General features: G+C 43.6%; 1 protein-coding gene across 2 annotated transcripts in view; it reads right to left on the bottom strand.

The window, feature by feature from the left end:
- Positions 1 to 19,956, bottom strand: part of SH2D7 (SH2 domain containing 7) — a 77,452-nt gene that overhangs the window by 15,177 nt on the left and 42,319 nt on the right. For both annotated transcript variants that reach the window (XM_073619166.1, XM_073619165.1), the window contains exon 4: positions 17,063 to 17,200. In XM_073619166.1, the coding sequence (XP_073475267.1) occupies positions 17,063 to 17,200 (138 nt within the window). The remainder of the gene's footprint in view (positions 1 to 17,062; positions 17,201 to 19,956) is intronic.

Below are 19,956 nucleotides of genomic sequence, written 5' to 3'. Positions count from 1 at the left end.
ATCCCAAAAAACGCATTTCAAAAAAGTTATAAATTGATTTGCATTTTAATGAGTGAAATAAGTATTTGATCCCTTATCAATCAGCAAGATTTCTGGCTCCCAGGTGTCTTCTATACAGGTAATGAACTGAGATTAGGAGCACACTCTTAAAGGGAGTTCTCCTAATCTCAGCTTGTTACCTGTATAAAAGACACCTGTCCACAGAAGCAATCAATCAGATCCCAATCTCTCCACCATGGCCAAGACCAAAGAGCTGCCAAAGGATGTCAGGGACAAGATTGTAGACCTATACAAGGCTGGAGTGGGCTACAAGACCATCGCCAAGCAGCTTGGTAAGAGGGTGACAACAGTTGGTGCGACTATTCACAAATGGAGGAAACACAAACTGTCAATCTCCCTTGGTCTGGGACTCCATGCAAGATCTCACCTCGTGGAGTTTCAATGATCATGAGAACAGTGAGGAATCCGCCCAGAACTACATGGGAGAATCTTGTCAATGATCTCAAGACAGTTGGGACCATAGTCACCAAGAAAACAATTAGTAACACACTACACCATGAAGGACTGAAATTCTGCAGCGCCCGTAAGGTCCCCCTGCTCAAGAAAGCACATGTACAGGCCCGTCTGAAGTTTGCTGATGAACATCTAAATGATTCAGAGGAGAACTGGGTGAAAGTGTTGTGGTCAGATGAGACCAAAATCAAGTTTTTGGCATCAACTCGCCATGTTTGGAGGAATACTGTCTAGGACCCCAAGAACACAATCCCCACTGTCAAACATGGAGGTGGAAACATTATGTTTTGGGGGTGTTTTTCTGCTAAGGGGACAGGGCAACTTCACCACATCAAAGGGACGATGGACAGGGACATGTACTGTCAAATCTTGGCTGAGCACCTCCTTTCCTCAGCCAGGGCATTGAAAATAGGTCATAGATGGGTATTCCAGCATGACAATGAACTAAAACACGGCCAAAGCAACAAAGAAGTGGCTCAAGAAGAGGCATATTAAGGTCCTGGAATGGCCTAGCCAGTCTCCAGACTTAATCCCATAAAAAATATGTGGAGGGAGCTGAAGGTTCGAGTTACTAAACGTCAGCCTCAAAACCTTAATGATTTGGAGCGGATCTGCAAAGAGGAGTGGGACAAAATCTCTCCTGAGATGTGTGCAAACCTGGTGGCCAACTAGAAGAAACATCTGACCTCTGTGATTGCTAACAAGGGTTTTGCCACCAAGTAGTCCTGTTTTGCGAAGGGATCAAATACTTATTTCACTCATTAATATGCAAATCAATTTATAAAATCTTGGCATGCATTTTCTGGAATTTTATGTTGTTATTCTGTCTCCCACTGTTAAAATAAACCTACCATTAAAATTATAGACTGATCAAACCATTTCTTTGTCAGGGGGCAAAGTCAGTTTTGTTGAGATATAACAAGATATGTATCTCTTTGTTTAACCAGTTGCCGACCGCCTAACGCAGATATACTGCGGCAGAATGGCACGGGCAGGCAAAATCACGTACCTGGTACGTGATCTGCCTCCCGTGGGCTGTGGGGGGGCATCGCCCCCCGTGCCCGAGGCGGTCGGCTTCGTTGGGGAAACGATCCAGGCTGAGGGGTAGGCCACTCATTCGTGGCCACCCCCTCGCGACCGCTCCCCATGAATGAAAATCTTCCTCTGCTGCTGTAATGTAAACAGCGGCAGAGGAAGTGATGTCATCTCTCCTTGAGCCGGTCTTTTCGTTCCGGCGCCGAGGAGAGAAGACATCAATGTGAGTTGCGCCAACACTACACTTTCAGTAGAACACACTAGGCACACTTTTCACCCCCCATCACCCCCCGGTCACCCCCCGATCACCCCCCTGTACCCCCTGTCACAGTGACACCAATAGCAGTTTTTTTTTTTGCATTGGTGTCAGTTTGTGACAGTTATAAGTGGTAGGGCAGTTAGGGTTAGCCCCCTTTAGGCCTAGGGTACCCCCCTTTAGGTCTAGGGTACCCCCCTAACCCCCCCTAATAAAGTTTTAACCCCTTGATCACCCCCCATCACCAGTGTCACTAAGCGATCGTTTTTCTGATTGCTGTATTAGTGACACAGGTGACGCTAGTTAGGGAGGTAAGTATATAGGTTCGCCGTCAGCGTTTTATAGCGACAGGGACCCCCTTATACTACCTAATAAAGGTTTTAACCCCCTGATTACCCCCTAGTTAACCCTTTCACCAGTGATCACCGTATAACTGTTACGGGTGACGCTGGTTAGTTAGTTTGTTTATTATAGTTTATTATAATTTCATGCCGCCGTTTATTACCTTATAAAGGTTTAACCCCCTAATCGCCCGGCGGTGATAGAAGTTAAGTTTTTAGGGTCAGATAAGGTCTGCATTGCTCCAGGCAGCATTAGGTTAGTGCCAGTACCGCTAACACCCACGCACGCAGCATACACCTCCCTTAGTGGTATAGTATCTGAAAGGATCGATATCTGATCCGATCAGATCTATACTAGCGTCCCCAGCAGTTTAGGGTTCCCAAAAACGCAGTGTTAGCGGGATCAGCCCAGTTACCTGCTAGCACCTGCGTTTTGCCCCTCGGCCTAGCCCAACCCAGCCCACCCAAGTGCAGTATCGATCGATCACTGTCACTTACAAAACACTAAACACACATAACTGCAGCGTTCGCAGAGTCAGGCCTGATCCCTGCGATCGCTAACAGTTTTTGTTGGTAGCATTTTGATACAGTCGCTAACAGTCAGGAGCTTTTTTGCCTGTGAGTCTCACTAGTGTACCACTAAATTTAGAGCCCAAAATGGCAAATCGAAGGTACACTAGTGAAGAGGCCTACACGTTTTTGAGCATGACAGATAGTGAAGAGGAAGTCACTCATCTGTCAGATTCAGGCTCAGAAGACAATCCTGTAGACGACAGCGGCTCCATGACAGATAGCTCTGACGACGGAGTTGTGGTCCCTGCCAAGGTCAGGCGTACCAGACCCCGAACTTCTTCTTCAGTCCTTGAAGTGCAAGAACCACAGTGCTCTCGTATGGAGCAGAGAAGTACTATCGCCGCTATTCCTTCTGGTGAACTGGCAAGCACCAGCGGCCTAGTACACCCTGGTCATACATCCAGCACTGCAGTATCACGTGGTGACGTGGCGAGTCCCATAAGTGCAGTTTAAGCTGGCGAGGTTGCAAGCACAAGTAGTGTCCCGCTGCCACCAACAAGACGAACATAGGCCTGTCGTGCCCATAGTGCCCTTCCTGCTGCATTCGCCAATCCGAATTGGGAACCCACCACTTCTGCAGCACCCGTACTTCCCCCATTCACTGGCCAACCCGGCATTCAGGTGGAAACAGTTGATATTACGTCACTGGATTTTTATTTGCTGTTTTTCACCGAAGATCTCTATAGATCTATTGTGGACCAAAGCAATTTGGTCAACACATCGCCACTATTCCCCAGTCCTCCCTTGCCAGAGATTGGAAACCAATTATGGTTTCCAAATTTAAGCTCTTTCTGGGCCTTTTCCTCAACATGGGCATAAATAAAAAGAGTAAGTTGCGGTCATATTGGTCCACTGACCCAATTTACCATATGCCCGTGTTCTCTGCTTCCATGGCCAGGGCACGATACAAGCAGATTTTGCATGCACTTTAACAACAATGAACTTTGTCGTCCTCCTGGAAAACCTGAATACGATCGGCTCTACAAGATTCGGCCCCTCGTAAACCACTTCAACCAACGTTTTGCAGACTTGTTTACTCCCCATCAAGTTGTCTACGTTGATGAGTCCCTGATTAAGTTTTCTGGCCACTTGTCATTCAAACAGTATCTTCCCAGCAAGCGTGCCAGATACGAGGTCAAGATGTATAAGCTCTGTGACAGGGCCACAGGCTATACATGTAGTTTTATGGTTTATGAGGGCAAAGATAGTCACGTAGAGCCGACAAACTGCCCTGACTACATAGGAACTCTGGCAAGATTGTGTGGGACTTGGTGTCACCCTTATTCGGAAAGGGGTACCACTTGTACGTGGACAATTATTACACAAGCGTGCCACTTTTTAGTCACCTTTTTGATCAACAGATTGGAGCATGTGGCACCGCGCGACCTAATCGCAGGGGCTTTCCCCAGCGGCTTGTAGATTCCCGTCTTAGGCTGGGGGAGAGAGCCTGCTTGCAGTGTAATAATTTGCTCGCTATGAAGTGGAGGGATAATAAGAATGTTTTTGTTCTTACCTCCCTTCATGCAGACACGACGGTCCAAATTACTACGGCGACTGGTATTGTGGAGAAGCCCCTCTGTGTCCACGAATATAACCAAAATATGGGAGGGGTGGACCTCAACGACCAGTTGTTGGCGCTGTACCTAGTTGCCCGTAAGGCCAGACGCTGGTACAAAAAAGTGTCTGTTTATTTATTTCAATTGGCTTTGCTGAACACTTATGTGCTATACAGAGCTTCAGGACGGACTGCATCCTTTCTTAAATTCCAGGAAGAGATTGTCAGAGCCCTTCTGTTTCCAGACGGTGCTCCACCTCACCTTCCCAATCCAAATGCAGTAAGCCGGCTGCATGAGAGGCATTTTCTTTATCTCCTCCCGAGTACCCCTACCCAACGAGCCCCCCAAAAAAGATGTCGTGTCTGCAGCAAGCGCGGATTTAGGCGTGACACCCGGTATTATTGTCCCTCCTGTCCTGACAATCCTGGTCTTTGCATTGGTGAATGTTTTGAACGCTACCATACACTAGTTGAGTATTAGCATAGAGTACAGCACTGCACAGACTAGATAAACCAAAAAATAGCAGCGCTGAATCTACTAGAATTATATAGTACAAAATTATTATACTCATACAATGTACAATAAGTGGAAGAGTGATAAATAGTTAATTAAAAGTCCATCTTCATGAATACACAGTACTCAAATAATTTAACCGGACTGTGAATGTGATTCAATGGTTAATTTCATCCTCCACCACACCAGTGCTGAACACACAAAATGCTCGCTTACCAGACGGCAAGCCGTAAAAGCTTGCGACCTATACCCGGCCAGGGCCTTTATCCACTGAAGGGCCAAGCGAATGGATACCAAGAAGAACCCTCAAGATGGTCAGCACACAAAACAGGGACCGCCAAACTCGTCAATCCCCGATCATAAGTATAGGCAGATAATGGTGGTGTTCAGATGTATCCCAAAACAGAAGAGGGGCACCATAGCGTAATACAGTTCTTGTATCCTCTTCCTTTGTCTCCCTGGGTTTCCCAGATGACTTGTCAGATCAAAAATCGTTGGGATGGCATTATCTCGCAGTACCGTCCTGTATGGGCTACTGCGGCAGATCATGGAGTCTTTAAAGTGATGAGCACATAGTCTGTAGTGCTTGTTGAGCTGATCGGGGGTTTTATCCTCTAAATCAGACCGGCGGCAGTTCTCAACCCACTTTTGGCACCTGTCTGGGTCCCGGGGAAAGCGGAAGAAGGCCAGGTCAGACTGCGTGCTCTTGCGGTTGCACAGACTAGGACACACTTTCACAGGGTCTCCCAAGATGCCATCGCAATTTGAGAGACCCAAACCTGGTACCAGTTACAAAAGTTAAAGTTACAAAAAAAAGTGTAAAAAAAAAAAAAAGTAAAAAAAAAAAACAAAAAAAAAAACAAAAATAGTTGTCGTTTTATTGTTCTCTCTCTATTCTCTCTCTATTGTTCTGCTCTTTTTTACTGTATTCTATTCTGCAATGTTTTATTGCTGTTATGTTTTTATCATGTTTGCTTTATAGGTATGCAATTTTTTTATACTTTACTGTTTACTGTGTTTTATTGGTAACCATTTTTTGTTTTTCAGGTACGCCATTCAGCTGCAGAGCGGATTTATTTATCTTGACATCAACAGCGTTTGCTCCCACGATACATAAAGCCGTGACTTCAGCGCTGTCGGAGGTGATTTCATCACCGCAGTTACATACTTCAGCATATATGCCGAAGCGTGGGGGCAGCAGTGGGTGGAGGAGCGATTTACTCCTGCCTTTTGCGGGAGGATGCCCCCATGCTTCGGCATATATATATATATATATATATATATATATATATATATATATATATATATATATATATATATTTTAGGCACAGGTTGCGTTTAAATGTTTTTTTTTTTACTATGTTTTTTTGTATTTGCTTTGCAGGTATGGTAAGTCTTACTGTTATACTGTAATATTACTTTGTTTTATTGTTAACCATCATTTGCTTAGCAGGTACGCCATTCAGTTGCAGCACGGATTTATTTATCTTGACAGCAACAGCGTTTGCTCCCACGATACATAAAGCCATGACTCCAGCGCTGTAGAAGGTGATTTCACCACCACAGTTACATACTTCAGCATATATGCCGAAGCGTGGGGGCAGCAGTGGGTGGAGGAGCGATTTGCTCCTACCTTTTGCGGGAGGATGCCCCCATGCTTCGGCATATATAAACGGTACATGTATGCCCATCATTAGAAGTGGGTGGATGAAGGGAGGTATTCTAATGGTGGGCATACCCACCGATCAATATTTTTTTTTTGTTCAGCCCACAGCCTGCATGAAAAAAAAGTTTACAATATATGTCCAACAAGGACCAGCAACGTACTGGTATGTTGCTGGACTTTGAGTGGTTATACCAGAATGATGCCTGCAGGTTTAAGTATCATCTTGGTATCATTCTTTTCAGCCAGCGGTCGGCTTTCATGTAAAAGCAATCCTAGCGGCTAATTAGCCTCTAGACTGCTTTTACAAGCAGTGGGAGGGAATGCCCCCCCCCCCCCCCCACTGTCTTCCATGTTTTTCTCTGGCTCTCCTGTCCCAACAGGGAACCCGAGAATGCAGCCGGTGATTCGGCCAGCTGACCATAGAGCTGATCAGAGATCAGAATGGCTCCAATCATCTCTATGGCCTAAGAAACCGGAAGCTACGAGCATTTCATTACTTAGATTTCGCCGGATGTAAACAGCGCCATTGGGAAATTGGGAAAGCATTTTATCACACCGATCTTGGTGTGGTCAGATGCTTTGAGGGCAGAGGAGAGATCTAGGTTCTAATAGACCCCATTTTTTCAAAAAAGAGTACCTGTCACTACCTATTGCTATCATAGGGGATAATTACATTCCCTGAGATAACAATAAAAATGATTAAAAAAATAAAAAAATGAAAGGAACAGTTTAAAAATAAGATAAAAAAGCAAAAAAATAATAAAGAAAAAAAAAAAAAAAGCACCCCTGTCCCCCCTGCTCTCACGCAAAGGTGAACGCAAGCATCGGTCTGGCGTCAAATGCAAACAGCAATTGCACCATGCATGTGAGGTATCACCGTGAAGATCAGATCGAGGGCAGTAATTTTAGCAGTAGACCTCCTCTGTAAATCTAAAGTGGTAACCTGTAAAGGCTTTTAAAGGCTTTTAAAAATGTATTTAGATTGTCGCCACTGCACGTTTGTGCGCAATTTTAAAGCATGTCATGTTTGGTATCCATGTACTCGGCCTAAGATCATCTTTTTTATTTCATCAAACATTTGGGCAATATAGTGTGTTTTAGTGCATTAAAATTTAAAAAAGTGTGTTTTTTCCAAAAAAAATACGTTTGAAAAATCGCTGCGCAAATACTGTGTGAAAAAAAAAATGAAACACCCACCATTTTAATCTGCAGGGCATTTGCTTTAAAAATATATATAATGTTTGGGGGTTCAAAGTAATTTTCTTGCAAAAAAAAAAAAATTTTTTCATGTAAACAAAAAGTGTCAGAAAGGGCTTTGTCTTCAAGTGGTTAGAAGAGTGGGTGATGTGTGACATAAGCTTCTAAATGTTGTGCATAAAATGCCAGGACAGTTCAAACCCCCTCAAATGACCCCATTTTGGAAAGTAGACACCCCAAGCTATTTGCTGAGAGGCATGTCGAGTCCATGTAATATTTTATATTGTGACAAAAGTTGCGGGAAAAAGACACTTTTCTTTTTTTTTTTGCACAAAGTTGTCACTAAATGGTATATTGCTCAAACATGCCATTGGAATATGTAAAATTACACCCCAAAATACATTCTGTTGCTTCTCCTGAGTACGGGGATACCACATGTGTGAGACTTTTTGGGAGCCTACGGGACCCCGAAAACCAAGCACCGCCTTCAGGCTTTCTAAATTTTTGATTTCACTCTTCACTGCCTATCACAGTTTCAGAGGCCATGGAATGCCCAGGTGGCACAATACCCCCCCAAATGACCCTATTTTGGAAAGTAGACCCAAGCTATTTGCTGAGAGGTATAGTGAGTATTTTGCAGACCTCACTTTTTTTCGCAAAGTTTTGAAAATTGAAAAGAGAAAAAAAAAATTTTTTTCTTGTCTTTCTTCATTTTCAAAAACAAATGAGAGCTGCATAATACTCACCATGCCTCTCAGCAAATAGCTTAGGGTGTCCACTTTCCAAAATGGGGTCATTTGGGGGGGGGGGTTGTGCTATCTTGGCATTTTATGGCCTTCGAAACTGTGATAGGTAGTGAGGAGTGAATCAAAAATTTATGCCCTTAGAAATCCTGAAGGCGGTGATTGGTTTTCGGGGCCCTGTATGAAGCTAGGCTCCCAAAAAGTCCCACACATGTGGTATCCCTGTACTCAGGAGAAGCAGCAGAATGTATTTTGGGGTGTAATTTCACATATTCCCATGGCATGTTTGAGCAATATATCATTTAGTGACAACTTTGTGCAAAAAAAAAATTGGTCACATTCCTGCAACTTGTGTCAAAATATAAAATATTCCATGGACTCAACATGCCTCTCAGCAAATAGCTTGGGGTGTCTACTTTCCAAAATGGGGTCATTTGGGGGGGGTTTGTGCCATCTGGGCCTTCAAAACTGTGATAGGTAATCTGGAGTGAAATCAAAACTTTACGCCCTTAGAAATCCTGAAGGCAATTAAGAATTAAACCTTCAGGGGAGAGGATGCTGACGTGAGACGTTGGACGGGGGGAGGGGCCTGAAGGTGGCAGCGGAGAGGGGGGCGGAGGCGGGCAGGACGGAGCTAGCTGCCGTGTACGAGGCGAGGAGCGGGGTGAGAGACTGCAGCCGCCTCGTGCACGGAGAAACCCGGAGGACGCTGTGAGCCACTCTGTCATCCTAGCATCAGCGGGAGAGATTGCCTCCCCTCAGAATACGTGGCGGGGGGAGGGGCAGATGAACGGTGCTCTGGAGCTGGCGGAGTGACAGGGGAGTACGGAGGCAGCGGGGATAGGAGTCTCCGGATGGCAGCTGACCCCACCAGAGCCTGGAAAAGAGTGCAGCAAATGCTAAAGGCAGCAAGGATACCCCAATAGCGGGATTTCTCCCCCACCATCCCACCCTGGAATCTGTCATCAGCACTATCCGGATCATCAGCGCAGCACTCATGACAAGGAAGTGGTGAGTTTGTAGCATCGAAGAAGATCCCTTCTCCAGGTATGATAACTTAAGACTTTGATCTCATAAGCATTAAGTGATAAATTCTGGAGATGTTGGAAAAATTTTAAGTGAGGAAGGAAAAGGAAAAAAGAGGAAAGAAAGAAAGATCAACACAAGGGTTTGGCCGTAGAGGCCGGGACTGATTGGCTGTTTTTAGAAACCTCCAAACTTTTGGGAGGTTGGGAGGCTGCTGAAAGGGGCTTCGAATTAGGAAGGCGTAGAGGCGCTATAGAGTGCTCGGCTCCCGGATAGGCTGAAGCCAATTGCAGCAAACAGTTTCAGCAGTAAGTCCTATACTGAGCAGCACGGGTTGGAGGCCAGGTTGAAGGGGGGGTACGAGACGTGCGGCGAGACTGAATTAAAGCAGCCGACACTGGCAAGAGGGGAAATCGGGAAGTAAGTCAGGAGAAGCATGAGAGGACGGACTCACAAATCAGCGGAACCCAAGACCCCCAGGGAGAGCCTCTAGTACAATCCAGAAGTACCTCAAAGAAGTGAGTGCCAAAAGTCCGGGTGCGGATATGAAACAAGCAGGAAGGAAAGATAAAAAAACCCAGCTGAAACAAAAGGGGGGACAGGGGGAGAAGCCCAGAGAAGATTCGGAGCAAGAGGGAGCGGGTGCCATGAGCGATTTGGAGGAGTCCAGAAATTCCGCACTATTCCCTAATAAAATAGAAATGATAGAAATGTTCACTAAATTGGAAAATGTTATTAAATCAGAAATATTAAACGTACGGACGGATATGAGTCATCTATTACACAGAGTGGAAGAAATAGAAGAAGCTTCAGACTCCCAGGCGAAAGAAATACAGGACCTAAAAGCGCAAATGAAGAAAATAAAGAACGATAATCGCATGCTGGCTTACAAACTGGAAGAACAAGGAAACCAAAGCCTTCGCCAAAACATGCGTATAAGAGCCCTTCCTGAACAACAGAACGAGGACTTAGTGAACAAGATGCAGAAAATCTTTAACTCAATCCTGGGAAGAAGGGAACATGAGGTCCTGAGGATTGAGAGGGTGCACAGGATTAGAAAACCTCCAAATATAAGACAAGATATCCCGAGCCCTATTCGTGGAAGCTGAACGAAAATCTACTCAAGGACCAAAAAGTTTTAGAAAAGATACAGGAGGAAATTGAATTTTTCTTTAGAGTCAATGATACAGGAGGAATCTCCCCCTCGGTGTTATGGGAGGCACACAAAGCGTATATAAGAGGAGTACTGATATCCATAGGAGAGGGAAAGGCTTATCGAGAAAGTTTTTGTACTAGAACAGGACCACAAAAAATCAAAAGGCCAGAACCAGGATAGCTTCCGTCAATTAGTTGCAAAAAGGGAAGAGTGAAGAGACAGTATGGAGCAAGATTCGAAAAGGGCCCTCAATAAATTAACAAAAGAGAGATACATGTGCGCAAATAAATCCAGTAAACTTTTGTCGAGGATATTGAGAAAGAAAAGGGACTTGAATTACATTGAGAAAATACAAAATAAAAAAGGTGAAGTAGTAGGTACAAGCAAAGGAATAGCGGAAGAGTTTAGAAATTTTTTTGAAGCTCTATACTCTATTAGACAAAAGGGATTAGGAGAAAGCTCAAAGGTGGGGAAGGTGGAAGAATTCCTGAAGGAGGCTGGGGTGGCCGAGTTGTCTGAAGAGGACAGAGATTTCCTTGACAGACCTATAGAAGAGGAGGGAATATATTCAGCTCTAAAGAATGTCCCTAAGGGAAAAAGCCCTGACCCCGATGGATATACTGCATTATATCTGGAAAAATTTAAACATGTTCTGGTACCCAGATTAAGCCATTACTGGAATGAATTGGGTCCTAATTGCTCAATGGAGGGAGAGGCCCTGGCAGCGTCTATTACATTGATTTTTAAAGAAGGCAAAAATAAGGAGCTTTGTTCTAGTTATAGACCCATTTCATTATTGAATGCCGATGTGAAGTTATATGCCAAAGTTCTGGCTGGTAGACTAAGGGACAGAATGACCACTCTGGTGCACCCAGATCAGGTGGGTTTTGTACCAGGAAGGCAGAGTAGGGACAATGGAGTGCGATCAGTACTCCTGTTGGAGTCCACCAAACGAGGGGGGCCCCCAGTTCTATTACTGTCAATGGATGCAGAAAAAGCGTTTGACAGGGTAGACTGGCGGTGTATGATCAAAACTCTAGAAACAATGGGGATAGGCCCAAGATTTATTTCTTGGGTTAAAATACTCTACACCAGTCCCTCGGCATTTGTAAGGGTGAATGGAGTTTCCTCTGATGCTTTCCGGATGGAGAATGGCACTAGGCAGGGGTGTCCACTATCCCCCCTCCTATTCGTCCTTACCTTGGAACCCTTATTATCTACCATTTGCAATAATCCAGACTGTAGCGGGGTGAGGATAGGATCAGAGGAACACAAACTCGCGGCCTTCGCCGATGATGTGATGTTCTTCATCACAAACCCCAAGATTACGATCCCGAATATACTACAGGTTCTTAAAAGGTTTGGGGAGATCTCAAATTTCAAAATCAACCTCGGCAAGTCAGAGGTGCTCAATGTGAATGTGGACATACAAGAGGAGAAGAGCCTCGTAGGGGTGTTTCCCTTTCCTTGGAAAAAGGCGATCAACTATTTGGGGATTAAGTTATCAAATACCCTGAAGGAAATGTATTTAAACAAATATATTCCTTTGCTGGATGAAATTAGACGAGAAGTAAGAGGTTTTGTCTCACGTCCCCTCTCATGGTTTGGACATATCAATGCAGTGAAAATGATTATAACGCCTAAAATACTGTATAAGTTCCAGATGCTCCCCATCCCACTCCCCCAGTCATACTTTAGGGCGTTAAGGGGCCTGATTTCGAGGTTTGTCTGGGGTGGCAAAAAAACACAAATTGCTCGATCAGTCCTGAGTAGGGGGAAAGAAAAAGGGGGGCTTGCACTCCCAGACTTCAATAAATATTACAAATCGGTGGTACTTGCACGAGTTATAGAATGGTCAAAGGGGGCTTTGGATAGGAGGTGGGTAAATATAGAACACAGTTTGAGTAGCAGAGACTTAAGTAACATTATTTGGAACCCTCCCACGTTTAGAGCACTGAGCACAGAGACTGCGGCACTAACACATAATTCTTTAAAGTTTTGGGATCAGGTCAACACCCAGAATAAGTGGACTTATAATTCACCTTTGATATATTTGAAAGAGAATATTTTTTTTGAACCAGGGAGGAGGGAGGTGGGCGGGAATTGGATTAAAAGGGATAGTACACAATTAAAAGGTGTAATTAGAGAAGGGAAAATATGCACGTATTATGATTTAAAAGACAGGTCTGAGAATTTCTCGATTGATCCATGGAGGTACCTCCAGCTGTCTTTTTTTATCGGGAAATTGCCGAAACCACTCAGAAGCGAGGAAGAGTACAGGCCCCTTGAGCAGCTCTGTGAGAGGGGGCAATCGAGGGCCCTTGTCTCTCAAATCTATAAGATTCTGAGTGAGAGGGAGGGGCTGGAGGTGCCCGCGTATATCAAGATATAGGAAAGGGAGTTAGGGTCACGGTGTAGTAATTCCACATTAGGAAAGATTTTGAAGATGCTACATAAATCAGCAGTAGATAGTAAGAGGACAGAGATAAATTTCAAATGCCTAGCAAGGTGGTATGCCACCCCAGACAAAATAAGCAAATTTGACCCGGCAAAATCGGAAAAATGTTGGAGGGGGTGTGGTGCTGTGGGAACGATGGCACGTATCTGGTGGGAGTGTGCCATCATTAAAACATTCTGGGAAAAAATTATAAAACTAACTAAAGTTATTACGGGTAAAACCTTGTTAGAAGATCCATGGGTTTGTCTATTTCACGGTACCGAAGAGCCCATTAAGCAATACCAAAAATCCATTGTACCCATTCTGCTGGACGCGGCCACGAAGCAGATCGCGAGGAATTGGCTGGATCCAGTAAGCCCAAACATTCGAGATTGGCTTTTCTGTATAAATGAAATATATAATGTGGAGTGTTTGGATAGTGAGGGAGTAGAGCCAGATGAGGGGGAGGTACGGGCTGATAAATGGGCAGTATGGCGGAATTATAAAAGCTCTTGGAGCTATCTGGAGGAGATTATAAGAGAGGTCTGATGGGGAGGGGTTTTAGGATAGGCCAGTTAGAACTGGAGTGCCTTATTAGCATTACTATGACCATCTGCAGGCGGGGGGATGGGGAGGGATCGCTGGGGTGGAAATGTAAGTGGGTATGTAATGATATGATTCTGTGAGAAGTGTTTATGTAGACTCTCTGTTGGATGAGGGTTATTTATTATTTATTTTTTGTATTTGATCATTTAAATAAATAAATAATTCAAAGAAAAAAAAAAAAACCTGAAGGCAGTGCTTGGTTTTCGGGGCCCCGTACGCTGCTAGGCTCCCAAAAAGTCCCACACATGTGGTATCCCCGTACTCAGGAGAATCAGCAGAATGTATTTTGGGGTGCAATTCCACGTATGCCCATGGCCTGTGTGAGAAATATATCATTTAGTGACAACTTTGTGCAAAAAAAAAAAAAAAAAAGTTTGTAATTTCCCACAACTTGTGTCAAAATATAAAATATTCCATGGACTCAACATGCCTCTCAGCAAATAGCTTGGGATGTCTACTTTCCAAAATGGGGTCATTTGGGGGGTTGTGCCATCTTGGCATTTTATGGCCTTCAAAACTGTGATAGGTAGTGAGGAGTGAAATCAAAAATTTACGCCCTTAGAAATCCTGAAGGCGGTGCTTGGTTTTGGGGCCCCGTACGCGGCTAGGCTCCCAAAAAGTCCCACACATGTGGTATCCCCATACTCAGGAGAAGCAGCAGAATGTATTTTGGGGTGTAATTCCACATATGCCCATGGCATGTTTGAGCAATATATCATTTAGTGACAACTTTGTGCAAAAAAAAAAGAAAAAAAAGTTTGTTATTTTCCCGCAACTTATGTCAAAATATAAAATATTCCATGGACTCAACATGCCTCTCAGCAAATAGCTTGGGGTGTCTACTTTCCAAAATGGGGTCATTTGGGGGGGTTTGTGCCATCTTGGCATTTTATGGCCTTCAAAACTGTGATAGGTAGTGAGGAGTGAAATCAAAAATTTACGCCCTTAGGAATCCTGAAGGCGGTGCTTGGTTTTCGGGGCCCTGTACGCGGCTAGGCTCCCAAAAAGTCCCACACATGTGGTATCCCCATACTCAGGAGAAGCAGCTAAATGTATTTTGGGGTGCAATTCCACATATGCCCATGGCCTGTGTGAGCAATATATCATTTAGTGACAACTTTTTGTAATTTTTTTTTTTGTCATTATTCAATCACTTGGGACAAAAAAATTAATATTGGGCTCAACATGCCTCTCGGCAATTTCCTTGGGGTGTCTAGTTTCCAAAATGGGGTCATTTGGGGGGGGGGTTGTACTGCCCTGCCATTTTAGCACCTCAAGAAATGACATAGGCAGTCATAAACTAAAAGCTGTGTAAATTCCAGAAAATGTACCCTAGTTTGTAGACGCTATAACTTTTGCGCAAACCAATAAATATACGCTTATTGACATTTTTTTTACCAAAGACATGTGGCCGAATACATTTTGGCCCAAATGTATGACTAAAATTGAGTTTGTTGGATTTTTTTTATAACAAAAAGTAGAAAATATCATTTTTTTCAAAATTTTCGGTCTTTTTCTGTTTATAGTGCAAAAAATAAAAACTGCAGAGGTGATCAAATGCCACCAAAAGAAAGCTCTATTTGTGGGAACAAAAGGACACAAATTTTGTTTGGGTACAGCATTGCATGACCGCGCAATTAGCAGTTAAAGCGACGCAGTGCCAAATTGTAAAAAGTGCTCTGGTCAGGAAGGGGGTAAATCCTTCCAGGGCTGAAGTGGTTAAAAGGGAGTCAAATTCACACTGCAGTTAGAATTCCAAACTCACTCCAGACTGAAACTACCTGATTTGGTTAGTTAAGCATATGCTCAAACAACTTCAATTACCATAAGGTAAAAATATAAATTAATACTTTACCAGAGATTTAAGAAATAAATAAAAGTTTCTTTGATGTAAAGGCTTTTAAACTATAAGTTTTTTTATTATCATGCATGATGACAGAATACTTGCAGTCATTTAAAAACATCCCAGTCCATCCCATACTACTATTTACAGACTGATACATGGGATATTTTTAAAAAACATTTCTCTATTTGCGTACCACCTATAGAGAGTAGCAACTCCTACTTCTGCTATAGGCAAATGCATCCATTGATGGTCTCAGAAAATTAGGGGGTACAAAATAAAAGAGGGAGAAGGGAAAATCAAGTAACAGTTGTTATCAGCATATGGGCAGTACAACAATTGCCACAAAAAAAGCATTAGCAAAATTGGTTAAACATCTTATAAATGCTACATCAAATATAAAAAGCAAAACATATGAGAGGGCCTACAAGCCCACCATCCAAGGTTAAAGACCCTGAAAAAGGAGTAAGAAAGAAAAGAAAAAAATAAGGAAAGGGAGAAAAAATGAGCTGAGAATGTGGCTAACACAAAGTGGCCCCAAAAGACTGCAAAACTGCCACAAATCTCCTCTAAACTGGTAGATCATTAAGGAGGCCTAAAAGAGAAAAACGACAGTGGAAGATCAGGAGATGGGGTAGGAGGTAAATCCATGTGTCTGTTCCCTGCGTCCAAACCATCCACCCACCCAGGCCTAGGGAGAAAATCTACTGTGAAAATTTTCCAAAGTGGAGTAGTGAAGCCATATGTACCACAAATTGGTGTATTTTTCCCATTCGTCATAGGCATGCGCACAGGGTGTGCCAGGTGTGCCTGGGCACACCCTAATCACCCCATGTGCATTAGCATTATCCAGGGACAGCACCAGGTGGGTAGTTAGGGGGCGCCAGTGGCCAGTGTAAATGCCCCCATTATATTAAAGGCTAGGTTGAACAGTAGGAAAATGTTACACCCGTATTTAGGGCGTAACGTAATATGCTCCCAATCAACTGTCTCCCACCACCAGAGCCTCCTTTCTGTGACAGCAGGTGGCGTTCATGTGTGTTTGAGATTTGGGGTGCACATCCTAATGCAATAGGCTGCGCACACCTATGCCATTTGTCCAGTTTCTTACAGACAAGCAGGCTAAACACAAGTGTATTCTTGTCAAATGCTGCATTTTACATAATGTGGGAATTTTTGAGTACGGTACTTTTCATTTGAGGATTTGGCATTTTTATTGGTGGAAGCTGAAGTACAAAAAAAGAGGAAAGAAAGTTGAAATAAAATTCAATAAATAATAAGAATAAAGGGAATATCAGGAGAATGATTAAAAATGGAAAGGAAAAGCTAGAATGGATGATCTGGAGAATAAAATGAGAGTAAATATCGCACAGCTAACACTGCAAGTGTCAAATATGTGTAAACAAAGTGCCCAATTACATAAAGGAAAAACAATTTTCAAGGTTTTTTAGGGTAATAAAAGTTATGTTTTAAATCCAGTGGGTTAGATGCATCAAAATATGATGACACAGATTAATATTATTTAAACAATGTCAAAAGCATGTACCCAGCAGCAGTAGACTATGCCATGTACATAGGGTATCCAGTATAATAGCACATACCTCTGCAGCAGGCATACTTTGTTTTCTGTGTCCGTAGTGAACACCACCTTTCTGTGTTGCTGTCTTATTTTGAGAAAGAGCACTTTCTTGTCTTTCATTTGATGGCTCAATGTTGTCATAAATGTTTTTTTCAGAAAACTGTAAAATGCATAATAGAAAATCTTAAAAAATATATATTTTCTAATGACAAAATCATAAAATGATCTCTCCTACTGTAAATACAATACCCTCATTTTTCTGAGTGTCTTGCATATGCTTGCTTATTTATTAATTGTATAATATGTTCCCATTGCTGAATATATAGGAGAATGAACAGGGCGCTGACAGCAATATCTGGAGGTGGCATGATGCCAATATGCTGTCAGTAGTGCAAAGGCATATTTACTCAAAGGAACATGAATGCTACTCTACAATTACATATTGTGTAAGTCTGTAGTGGAAAACTCAAATTGGATTTTGGGTGCCTTTTCATGTAGTCACAGTTCCTTTTAAAGTATTTGTTACCCCAACAGTTTGTATTCCTGATATGTGCCTGCTGTACCATGTACTTGTATGAAAAAGTATCCTGTTCTCTTTGTATTGCTTCCTTTGTGTGAAATCCCTGGTGTTCCTGACAGTCCTTCTGCTTTCCTATTAACAACTGACCACATTAAACAGGGGAAAACACCGTGGTCAGTTCTCTAGCTATGCTGGGAACTTAGCCTGCTCTCCTTCATTGATCAGACTTGTCCTGACATGCCTCTCCTGCACAGTCTTTCACTGAGAAGCTCAGTGTGCTGCTGTGTCTTCTCCCCCCAGCTCTTTCGAAGTTGAGAACAAAAGGAATGTGATCACTTTTTTTTTAAATCTATACACAAATATTTTGCCTTTCCTTTCTATTTTAAACTAAATGGGTTGTTTTACTTGTTTTACAAGGTGATCATTTAAATCACTTTAAGAGAATTGTCTATTACTTCTGATTTTACATATTGTTAAATAAGGAAGAGCTTTGTTTAAGGCATGGGTGCTTAACCTGTAGCCCCCAAGCTGTTGCAGAACTACAAGTCCCATTGTGCCTCAGCCGTTGGGAGTCGTGCTTGTAACTGTCAGCTACAAGCAAGTCCTATGAGGCATTACAAGGCTGACAGTAACAAGCAAGTCCCATGAGGCATTGCAAGGATGTCAGCCTTGCAATGCCTCATGGGACTTGTAGTTCCAAAACAGCCGGAGGGCTGGAGGGCCACAGGTTGAGCACCCATGCTTTAAGGCATTTGGCATGTGCAAGCTTCAAATGCATACAGAGTTCCATTTTGTGTAGTATTGTTGAACATTCTGAAGCTGCATTTGACCACCTTTGCGTTTCTTTGTAAGGAGCAAATCCTTACCATGCAAAACAGATAAACTCAACTCCAACTACATTTCTCATTAGAATGCATGCTTTGGCAGCCCTAATTGATGTATCAGTGCCAGGATCCCATTATTATCTGCATGCCTGTTTAAGTGGAACTTAAAGCGGAGTTCCACTCGGTTTTGTGTTTATTAAAAGTCAGCAGCTACAAAAAGTGTAGCTGCTGACTATTAATAAACACACGCTCACATGCCCCACGATCCAGTGATGCGGCTGCCTGAACCTCGCTTCTCTCCCTCGGTTATCTCTGGCGACGACATCACAAGTGTGGGCACCCAGCTGTGACAGCTTGCAGGTTTACAGCTGGGTGTGCACTGTGCGAGTCGCGATGTGTCTTCTCAATGTCCGGGCAATCTTCTGGGACCTGTGACATGTCCCAAAAGATTGCCGAATGTGGCATGTCAGGGGGCTAGGAGTCCTAGAAGTTCCACTTTTGGGTGGAACTATACTTTAACTCCAAAAATGGAGTTTGTTCCATTCAAACCCTATCCCCTCTGCAATCGCAAATTTTTTTCTGTGCTTAGTTATTTCAATTTTTCATTTTTTTTTTTTTTTTTTATGCCATCCCCCCCAACCCCCCCCCCCTTGCCATCTCTGACCTAAGCCAGAATGTTGTGTCCCTGGTTCTGCAGTGTCCTGGGATACTCATATTATATCTCCCAGAGGCCTCCGGACTGCTGGAGGTTGCACACAGAGCATCATTGGGAGCTGGCTTCCTGAACCCCAAAGGACAAGCCAGCTGAAGAGGACAAAAGTTGTATGTCACCTGAACAGCGCATTGCAGTAGGACAGCCCTGGATTAGCTGTGCGGGTGAATATATGTTTGAGGCTGGGTTCACACTATCTGCGACTGCGGCTTACAGCAGGGGGTTCGGTGCGTCCCTGTTCTCCATTTCAGGTCCGAATTAGGTCCGAATTTTTGCCTGAAACGGATCCAAAGATGCACAAGACCCTTCTGCAGTGCGCTCTACGGCCACCACGGAGATGTGTGAACCGGCTCCATAGACAGCTGGTCACAGTCTCCTGTTTGGCAAATTGGATGCAGGGAAACTCGCATCCAATTTGCATAAGTGTGAACCCAGCCTTAAAGATTACCCGGCAATTTCCGGTAAGAAGTGAAAAAAAAGCTTGGTGAGGAGTTAAAGGGGTTGTACAGGTAGGAGGTTTTTTTCCATTAATTCATTTACATACAATAAGATAAAAACTTTCTGTGCACAGGATCCACTCAGCCCGCCCCCCCCCCTACTTACCTGAGCCCATTCTCGATCCAGAGCAGTGCCTGAGAGCAGTGGCTCTCTCCCTCCTCACAGGACAAAGAAGCAACAATAGGAGCTGTTGGCTGCTGCTGCTGTCAATCAAATCCTGTGACAAGGGAGTGGGGCCGAGCCTTACTGTCTGTGTCTATAGACGCAGACAGCACAGCTCAGGATCAAGCCCACAGGTGTGCCACCATAGGAAGCTTATCCTATGGTGGCACACCAAGAAGAGGAGGAGCCAGAGGACTTAA

The sequence above is a fragment of the Aquarana catesbeiana genome, linkage group LG03, assembly GCF_042186555.1.
Source record: "Aquarana catesbeiana isolate 2022-GZ linkage group LG03, ASM4218655v1, whole genome shotgun sequence".
In the NCBI taxonomy this organism is placed as follows: domain Eukaryota; kingdom Metazoa; phylum Chordata; class Amphibia; order Anura; family Ranidae; genus Aquarana; species Aquarana catesbeiana.
The sequence above is the reverse complement of the archived record's forward strand: the minus strand, read 5'-3'. Positions and strand labels throughout refer to the sequence as shown.